The 10,833-nt window shown below is 33.7% G+C and overlaps 1 protein-coding gene across 1 annotated transcript; it reads right to left on the bottom strand.

The window, feature by feature from the left end:
- Positions 1–433: 433 nt before the first annotated feature.
- LOC133882412 (serine carboxypeptidase-like 7) lies at positions 434–10,833 on the bottom strand. Its single transcript, XM_062321577.1, has 14 exons — positions 10,571–10,833; positions 10,354–10,499; positions 9,140–9,216; positions 8,888–9,010; positions 8,705–8,807; positions 8,446–8,483; positions 8,022–8,123; positions 6,583–6,669; positions 6,318–6,473; positions 6,147–6,218; positions 5,443–5,564; positions 1,641–1,754; positions 788–842; positions 434–673 (listed from the first exon to the last, which is right to left on the bottom strand). Exons 1-14 carry the CDS (start codon positions 10,744–10,746, stop codon positions 590–592), a joined length of 1,455 nt encoding a protein of 484 aa, XP_062177561.1. The 5' UTR covers positions 10,747–10,833; the 3' UTR covers positions 434–589.

Here is a 10,833-nt window from a genome sequence, read left to right as displayed (position 1 = left end):
CCTTCAAATAGAAGAATGGTTACATATAAGAAAGAAATAGGAATTGATCTGGGATTCTAAATTATCTAAGGGTGCGTTTGGGATTGCGATTTCGTAGACAAGAAGTGCGATTTTAAACCAAATCGTAGAACATAGATCGTTTGGGAACTGCGTTTTTAAAAATTGCGATTTGAAAACGCAGATTTTCTGCGTTTTCAAATCGCAGATAAGATGATGCTTTTTTAAAAACGCAGAATTTTAAAGGTAAATTCGCGATTTTAAAGGCTAAACTACGATTTTGCCAAACGCTTAACTGCGTTTTTAAAAATCACTTTTTTCAAATCGCACATTTTAAAATCATTATTTTAAATCGCACTTTTTGAAATCGCAAATCCAAATGGATCCTAAATCCCTGAATAAGATTAGGACCGCCTTTATTAACTAACCAAACTCCTTATTAAAGATTTATTCTTTATTAGACTCTAACACGACTCTTGCAAGACCAAATTAGTAATTATGATTACACCATAAATTTCTTGCAATAATTAATGGATGGTGGGCAAATTGTTTTTTCATTTTGTCACTGAGCATATTGCAAAGGCCTATTAGATCATAGAGGGTAGTGGGCAAACCACCTTTTCGCCATGGCAAAACATTCTTTAGGCTTGTATTCTGGAGCTGTGTGACCCCCTCCCTACAACCACAATCAAATTAGATAAAGAAATTAAGCTCGATCAACTTTTATTAATCTTCCTCAATGGACAAAAAATGAAGAAGATAAATAATCTGTGGTGTTTTAACTTCGTGCCTTGACTGTAGCATAAGTCATACTATAATGATTCTTCGAGAAGTCCATTGTGTACCTGTTACAATGATAAAAGTAATTTTAACAAAGACCATGATCATAAGCTTTCAATTAGCCCTTTTGTTTCGGTGTAAAAATATATATATATATATATATATATTTTTTTTTTTTTTGAAAAATATCTTCTTTAATTTTGATTGTTTGGCGTGGCTCGAAATATTGATCATCTTATAAATATTTTCAATTGACCAAAAAAAAATTAACATTCACGAGGCATAAAATGGTTAACGCTTCTTATCTACATATAAACTATTTTTTGAAACTTTTACACTCTCCCAGATAGACAATTGTGAGAGAGCCTCTTATGAGGTCTATCTATCTGAACAAGTCTCGATATGCCTAAACACTTGCTAGGAAAGCTGGGCCCCACAAGACAATTGTACTGAATCTCAATCCTTACCTGATGGCTTTCTAGTTGAACACACGCTCTTCCTCCGCATGTCCTCTTTGTCGTATCTTTTTTACTCGCAGCTCCTCAGATTATATTAAAGAAATATTTGACAATTTTCATTCGAGTCAAATACCGAAAAATATTTTTTTAACCATTTTCATTGTCGCACAGAAATAACGAAAAATAGCCACTTTTTCTAGAAGATATTTTGAGCTAAAAATAAAATAAAAAATTACACCGAAACAAAAGGCTAAAGATCTGTCACCTTAATAGACTAGACTGAAACAAAAAATCTCCAACCTAAATTAAAAATAAATCCGGACAAAAAGATTTAAAAAAAAAAAAAAAAAAATGACAATAGAGGCTAAAGATGTAATAATAGTTTTGGATATTTTAGATACCAACCCGGCAACTTGACCATCCACGAGCCATGGGGCCCAAGCATCATTGAGAGTCATATTGAGGGATCTAATCCATCCTAGGGTGCCCACATACGGAACACTCAGGTCGTGGTCTCCGCTGTTAGGAGAGAAATAAATAAATAAATATTAAGGAGTTACAATTAAATGTTAGAATAATAGTAAGGGTTAAATGAACTTTTGGTCCATGAGTTTTAAAAATTAAAAACTTAAAAAAAATTTTGAAAACAAAAAAGAAAAGAAAAAGAAAAAGAAGAGGGGTGGCTGAGGCTACCATGGGGGTGGCCGGCCTGGTGGTGGCCAAACCACCCCCGTGGCCCATAGGGGTGGTTCGGCCGCCCCATGGCAAAAAAAAAAAAATACACAAAAAATAAATACAAAAAATAAAAAAATAAAAAAAAAATTCAAAGGTTTTGGTCATTGGGGGTGGTTCGGCCACCCCCAAAGGCCAAAACGCTTCAATTTTTTTTTTTTTTTTTTCCTATCATGGGGGGCCACCCTCATGGTGGCCAAGGGGTGGCTTTGCCACCTTCTTCTTTTTCTTTTTTCTTTTTCATTTTTTTTAAGTTTTTAATAATTTTTTAAGTTTTATTATTTTTTTAATTTTATAATTAATTTTTATGATTTTTTATTTTTGTAATTTTTCATATGAGGATTGACACGTGGTGGACCGTTAGTTTTTGGACGGAAAACTTGACTGATGTACTAATTTGGTCTTTTCTCAAAATTGAGGTATTATCTGTGATGTAAATTGAAATTGATGAACTACAAAAATAAAGTTTTCAAAACTCAGGGATCAAAAGTGTATTTAACCCTTATAATAAACAAGACATGCATTTCAAGCTTTGGAGTTTTATTTTTAGGGGAAATTGTTAGGTTACTATTTTGAGATTTCACTTAATATTAAATAGTTCCATGCATTTTTAGTTGTTCTCATTCACTTCTGTTGGGCAAATATCATTCCCAAAACCCCGAGTGAGCTGTGAGCCTAATTGGTTCAACCGACTTGAAGAAAGATATGTTCGGTCATTACAGTCTCGAATCTTCCTTGCAGAATGTAGTGAACATTCTCGATTACCAGAATCAAGGATAAGCATCTCCTTGAAAATCTTTGTCCCGAGAATACGACAATAATGCATACGGAATTCCCATATCCAGTTAGTCTCAGAAACGGATTTCTCTAAATCCCTAGAAAGGCGCAGAAGGACTCTATCTTGGATTTTTTGGGATAAGCTCTTATCCCACCAGATAGGGAATAAGTGGCTTGTTTGAACTCAGCTGAAGCGCAGTCCTACTCGAACTGGAGTCTCCACCAGATAAGGCCTAATCCCATATGGTCTAGGGATAAGAATTTTAATTGAATTATACTTAAAGCACTACAACTATATCAAAATTGTGCCCTAGGTATTAAACTCTCTCAACTCTCTGATATTCACGTGCTCTTAATACTCATTGAAATTGTCTATTAGAATCTAACTTAGGCATCTGAGTGTGACCATGTCGGCACACCCAACAAGCTTTTATTGTTTTGTAGATCTCGAAGGAAGCGAATCAAAAGGTGACACATCACCAAACCGAAAAACTGTATCAATAGTTTGGCGCCGTTTGTGGGAAACATTATATTGTTTTTTACACAAAAAATCCGCAATGGTGACTACACGATCAGAACGACAATCCATCCAGAGAAACGTCCAGGACAGGAGTGTACAAGACGACGCAGGGACCTCGACCGATCCCCAAGCAACAATAACTCTCCTGAACGAGAAGATTGCTCAGATGAAAAAGAACATGGGAGATCTAGCTGACAAGAATGTTGCCTTGCTAGCTTGCATCCTAGAACAATCTCATACGACAACGATTGTTCCCGAGGCTGAAAAAGAAGGGTGTAACAGCCATACCGGTGGGCGACATGAAGAAGATCAAAGTCATCCTCAGGTAGAAGCAGATAATCGGGATGGCCACCAAGAGATTAATCTCGAGAAGAATCCTCCCAGGAAAGAAAAGAAAGAAAAGCTCAGAGAGGTGGTCGGCAAATTCGAGCAGATTGTCCGTGGAGCTTCAACGGCGAGACAAAGGAAAGACTTCCCTGGTGGACAACGTCTTGCAAAAGACAGCCTCACTATGTACCAACCAGGTAGCCACTTTTTTCGTCTTCTTCACAAATTCAAGGTTCCTGATATTGCAGTCTACACCGGACTTAAAGATCCGATTGAGCACTTGGACAATTTTCAAGCTCATATGGATCTCCACGGAACACCCGATGAAGTGGCATGTTGGGCCTTTCCTCTCACTCATTTAGGCAAGCAATGCTCGGGATTAGTTCATGAAGCTTCCCCCAAAGTCCATCAACGACTTTGATGCGTTTGGAAAAACGTTCCCCTTGGCAAGAAGAGTATGAAGCAAGCCCACCGGATACTTAATGTCCTTATGTCAAGGCCCCGATAAGTCATTGAAGGACTACATCAGATTTTGGCAATCGGATATCAAAATTCGAGACCTTCGGCGGTAGATTCGGGTTACCAACAAACTCTAACGATCGGCGATGCCGGATTCTTACAAATTTGCGTGCAAGAATAATGAGTTTAAATTTGGAAAACAAAACCGTAAATCGTTTTCAAAATATTAAAGAGGTTTTTATAGTCAAACTGAAAATGATTTCTATTGATCATTATTTTCACCCCTACCAAACACCTAAAAATTCCAAAAACATTTTTTAGAAAAACATTTTACGCTGAAACAAATGGAGCATAAATCCTGTCAAAATTTTCAAAGTACCCCTTATTTTTTAGGAAAAAAAATTGTAAGGATCTAGGTGTTAGTCAGAATTTAACAGAATTTGCAAAAATACTGATGTCTGAATCTTTGAATTTTTTTTTTTAAAAAAAACACTGGAGTATTTTGGGAATTCTGATAGGATTTATCGAATAGTTCTAATGGAGGGTTATAATTAAAAAAATTGAAAGATAGATATCTTAAATTAATATTTTTTAAAGTTTTAATACTTAATTGTAAAAGTGATGAAATATCAGAGATTATAAGTGAAGCATCTCTCTCTTTATTTATTTATTTGTTTGGGTGTAAAATGTTTCTGAAAAATATTTATGGCATTTTTCAATGTTTGGTGAGGGCGAAAATAATGTTCAACGAAAATCATTTTTCGTTTGACCATAAAAGCAAGAGCCTCTTTAATTTTTGAAAAATAATTTACGGTTTTGAAAATCGTATATCGTTTTTTGGATTTAAACTCTTTATTAGTCTTGCACGTACGTTTATAGGAATCCGGCCAGTACAGTCGGAGTCCGACTGTATTAGGTCAAATTCTGGCAAACTTGGCGGGGATTTGGCCAAACAAGTCTGATTCCAACTGTGCTGGTAAGATTCCGGCCAGTTTTGGCCGGAATCTTGTTAGCTGGAATCCGGCGACGGCGGCCGGACGTCATCGGATTCTCTTTTTTTACCATTGGTGATTTTATGTACGAGCCAAACCCCAAAAAATATTTTTTCTGAAAAATGATTTTTTTGAAAATATTTTACGATGAAAAACGTTTTACATCGAAACAAATGGAGTATTAATGAAAAATTCTAACTGGGAGTTGAAAATAAAAAAATTAAAATTAAAAGATGGATATCCTAAATTGACATTTTTAAAAGTTTAAGTACTTAATTACAAATGAGATGATATATCACGGGTTATGATTGAAATTTATCAAAAGAAAATAAAAGAAGAAGAAGAAAAAAATAATAAAAAAATAAAATAAAAGGAAAATAGGGATGTTGTGCGTTATCACCTGTAAATCAAAGATCGGTAACCTGTCTTGGTGAGATTTCGATGATAGTCAACGGCACTGATAACATCAGATGTGTAGGCCGACATGGTCTTATTACATCTTACCCAGGTCTTGATTGTTCCCTGTTGGCCATCACAACAGTATGATTTTTTTTTATTTTTTAATTTAAAAAAAGGTTCGAAAAACTTCTCTTACTACTATTGATTTTTTATAATTTTTGTAATCATAATCTTAAAATTTAAAAAGTATCAATTTAATGTATTCATCTTTTTTTTTTTTTTTTTTTTTTAATTTCAACCGTCGGTTAGAATTTTTCGTTAAATCCTAACAAAGAGGTGCCAAAATTCCTAAAATACCCATCATTTTCTTTAAGAAAAAAAATTGCAAGCAATTAGGCGTTAGTCAGGATTTAACAGAATTTGCAAAAATTCACTTGTTTGAATCTTTGAAATATTTTATAATTTTTTTTTATGTAAAAAAAAAAAAAAAAAATTGGGTATTTTGTGAATTTTTACAGGATTTGACGGAAAATCTTAACAGAAAAGTGAAATTGAAAAATATTGAAAGATAAATAAAGTAAATTGACACTTTTAAAATTTGAAGTGTATAATTGCAAAAATAGTGTAAGATCAAAGGTGAAAAAAAAGAAAAGAAAAAAGGAACGAGGATGGTTTTGTTAACTAGAAAGTATAATAAGCGAATACCTTCCGGATGTGAAGGGCATTTTGTACACATTCATCATTACACCAAAGGTAAGAGAGCACATAAGTATATACCTACAAAATAAATAAATAAATAAAATTATCAAATTAAGCAATATTTAAGTATGAAAAAAGAAAAAAGAAAAAAGAAAAGAAAAATGGATATTGGTTTACCCGGCACCATAAGGCAGGAGGTTGGGACAATGAAAGGAGAATATCCGTAGGATTTTGTTCAAGAAATGCTTGATTCCATCCTAATCCCTTTGATTTTGGGGAAATTAAAGGGCAATTGGGTTCCAAAATGTTGGCAGGATCAAGTTTTTCGAGGCACTAAAATTACAATGAGTCAGTAATTCCGAATGCTCATAAATTAAACTGAAGACTTAAATTATATATATATATATATATATATATATATATATTATTAAATTCTTCTCACCATCGTCACAGCTGCAACATCTTTCAAACATTCTACGTTTTCTGGATCTACATTCACATACTCACCATGGCAACTTCTTTTGACAGCCTGGAAAATAGAAAGTACACTTAGTCCCTACAAACTGACATAGTACTTCTAGATACAATTTTTTTTTTACCACCATTTGTGATACTCAATCTCCTTAAAACATCCATTTTCTTTCAAATGGTTCCCTATATATCGTTAGTGTTTGGTGGAAAAATGAACAGAAATTTGTGCATGAGACTGACATGTGTAACTTTTTTTTTTTTTTTTTTTTTTTTTTTCCTGAAATGTACAAATTACCCTTAACAAATAGGTTGAGGGTGTGGTTGAACGTCTTGGGGTTTGGTTCGTCCATCCACTTAGGAAACTTTGGGGTGGCGCAGCACCTCTCATAGTTGCAATCTGCAGGAGTGGTTTGGTCATTTGCAAAATTGTTTTTTAGAAAGTGGTTGAATCATCCCCTCAAGTTCCATTTGCTCAAAGGGTTGGCCACCCTTTTAAGGATCTTGGAGGGTGGTTGAACTATCCTTAGAAATATAGGGGTGGTTCGATCACCGCTAAAGTCCTCTTTCAAGGTGGTCGGACCAGCCTTAAACATGAGAGAGTGATGTAGCCACCTCATCTCTATTTTAGACCTTTTATTGTACTTTTTATTAGAATGACAAATGTGACATTCTAACTCTCAAAATTGTAGTATTCTGGGTATTTTAAATAAAAAATTTGTACATGTGGGTCATGTGCAACATTTTCTAACCATTTTAACGCCAAACACTATTGGGATTTGGGGTGATTGCAAGAAAATTGTAGGTGGATGAGCTCAAGTGTCACAAATGCTAATTTGGGGCAAGTGCAAATGAGGTGTTAGTTTTGAGGGAAATATGTGTATTTTTCTTGTAAAAAAATCATAATATAATGTCGTGTTTGATGGAGTGTATGTCGGATAAACGAGAAAAGGGAGAATACACTAAACTCTCTCAAACGACCAACCTTTGACACTTAAACCATTAAACTTTAAAAGATGATAGTTGGTTTGGATAGTTCAAATAAAAAATTTCACATATGCGTCGAATATGATATTCTTCCGTCCATTTTAAGGCTAGATGCTAATGGAAAATGTAACTTATAACAATGTAGTAATCATGTATTCATCGGAGGTGAAACCAAGATTTCCTATCAAGAGGCAAATCATGAATGAGGGGCCAACCTAACTTTTTGCTATATATATAAATGAAAACCGGGGTGTCATGGCCCCCCCTTCGTTCGTCTTGGTTCCGTTATTGAGTGTCACATTTTATAATTTGGTGGTCTATCTAAAGTGCCAAAATGGTAATAATTTTAGGAAATTAAGTGTATTTTCCCCAACTAAAATCTTAGACATAAGCTCACAAATTCAATGCCATTTTTGGAGGATTTACCTCATAGAGTTCAGGAGATATAAGTGCCATACCACGAGCATATTCGACTCTTGCATTGGCATCCCTACCTTGATCAGTTACTGGGTTGCCAAGCAAGTACCCCTGTTTTCAATTTATATAAATCTTTAGTCAAATACAAGAAACTCAAAACAGCAAGGCATTTCAAAAACTAGTACTGCAAAACTGTTAAATCATCAGTTATTTCAAAAGTTTAAGTGAATCGGTGCATTTAATCATTTAGCTTAATATTCTAATATTCCGCTTTACGTGTGTGTTCAAATTCATTTTCTTTAATAAATGAGGCGCTACACGTAGAAGATCTAGTTAAAATAAAATGTCAATTATAAAGATAATGTTTAAACTCATGATTTTTGTCTACTATATTTAATCAATAACAAGCTCTAGTTGTAATAAAAATGTTTACGTTGAGTTTCATGAATGGCGTGCGTCCGACATTGTTATCTGCAACAAAATAAGATACCTAAAAAGTCAAATTGACCTATAGGAGTTGGAATTTAAAAGGGGACCAAGTTAGAAAAGAGTAACGTTACTCTTGACACTCATTTTACATCGGTTGACATAACGTATTTTAAGTGGCTTTTTTCATGCCAATCACCTAAAACACGTTACGTCAGTCAATGTAAAATGAATGTTAAGAGTGGCATTAGTTACTCATAAATTACCATTATATATTTCTTGAACGATGATTGGAACAATGAAGCCGGAATATGAATCACCCCCGACGTAGAGCTCATTTGACATGAATTTTGGGTGATCCAATAGCCACTGAATCAGAGATAAATGACAAGCAGATCTTGGAATGAATTCCATCATAATCTCATTATTTTTAAAGAATTTTCACTCACCTTCCTCAAGAATTCATAGTTTTGTGCTGCTGCTATTTTATCTGTCACATTGTAACCTTGGGAGGTTGTTGCATATGAGAATCCCGTGCCAACGGGAGCATCTAAAAATATAATGCTAGCAAACTATATATATATATATATATATATATATCACCATTAATTGTTTGATAACAAAGAGTAAACACACAAGTATTTACAATCAAAATATATTTTGATTGAAAGTGGAGATAGAAGGGTATGATGGTGACGTACCTTTGTCCATGAATATGGGTTCAACAAAAATGTTGGTAGATTTCCATCGAAATCTTCATAATTAAATGACAATGGACCTTCATTAAAGTGCAAAATCATCAATTTAAGATGTCAGACCAAAAACAAAAATAAATCTTAAAATTTTTACCGAGGTAAATATTAATAAAAGAAAGGGAAAACTCATATCCATAAACTTTAAAAAATATCAATTTAGTGTATCCATCTTTTAATTTTTTTAATTTCTCTTATTTGTTAGAATTTTCTGTTAAATCCTAACGGAGGGGTGTCAAAATTCTTAAAATACCCCTCCAAGATAAAAATTGCAAGGATTTAGGCTTTGTTAAGAATTTAACAGAATTTGCAAAAATATTCATACATAAATCTTTGAATTTATATATATTTTTTTTAAAAAAATAGGTTTACTTTAAAAAATTTAATAGGATTTAACGAAAATCCTAACAGATGAGTGAAATTGAAAGATAGATAAAATAAATTGACATATTTTCAAGTTTAAGGGTATGGTTACAAAACTAATAAAAAATCAAGTATGATAAGTCAAGTTTTCTCTCAAGAACTTCACTTTTTTCGGTCACTCAAAAAAAAATAAAAATAAAAATCTCTCATAAGAGAGGGTTATTTTCTTTACAATTTTTATTTTTTATTTTTTTACTTTATATATAGAGTAATGCTACACATCATCCTCTTGTCCACCTTTTGTCCTCCCAAAATTGATGTGGCTCTTAAAATCACCATTGGATCAAAATTCAATAATGATCTATCATAAATTCAATGGTGATTTTAAGAGCCACATCAAATTTGGGAGGATAAAAGGAGAACAAGAGGATGATGTGTAGCATTACTCTTATATATATCATATCAAATCACTTTTTATTATTATTAAAAAAAAAAAAAAAAATTCGCCTCAATAAATTTTAACGAAACATACCTATCATTATATATCATACATGAATTTGAGTGTAGATAATGGTCTTACATTTTTATTATAAAGTTTTTAAAAAATTGACATGATATTTATTACGTAAATCATTAAATAATTAAATTTATCCCTCAATTTTTCATTCCTACTCTACTATGCAACACTCCCTGCAAACTTTAATGCTAGTTTATAAGATTATTATAGAAAAAAGTAGGTGAAATTAAAGCCTACCAATTTCGTAAACCTATAGTAAAAAGTAGGTGAAATTAAAGCCTACCAATTTCGTAAACCAGTCCGGTGAGAGAAGAACAACCAGGGCCACCGGTAAGCCAGAGCAACAGAGGGTCCTTCCTGGGGTTCCCCTCGGATTCTATGAAGTAGTAAAACAGTTGTACGTCGTCGGCTTCCCCGACGCCCACATATCTGAGAATCATTAATTTCAAGGGTGTGAAGAGAAAAGCAAAAAAGAAGGAAGAAAACGATCGATCGCTTACCCAGTTTCAAGTTTGAAAGGAAGTTTGCCGGGAAAGCCCGGTAGGGTCTCGACGATTGTCTGGGACTCGGCCATACCCAATAGTTCAGACAAAACTGACACAAGCAGCCAAACCAAAGTGATGAAATTGTTGCTGGTCCTCAACTTTCTTCCCAACTGTGGCTGATGGCCTACCATGTCTGAAAATCCTACGTACCTAACCTACACTTCACAGTGTACTTTCACTTCACGTCTTTGGCATACGTTCTGCTCAAGATGTATCAT

This window comes from Alnus glutinosa, chromosome 11, assembly GCF_958979055.1.
Source record: "Alnus glutinosa chromosome 11, dhAlnGlut1.1, whole genome shotgun sequence".
NCBI classification, from domain to species: Eukaryota; Viridiplantae; Streptophyta; class Magnoliopsida; order Fagales; family Betulaceae; genus Alnus; species Alnus glutinosa.
This window is presented reverse-complemented; position numbering and strand designations above follow the sequence as displayed.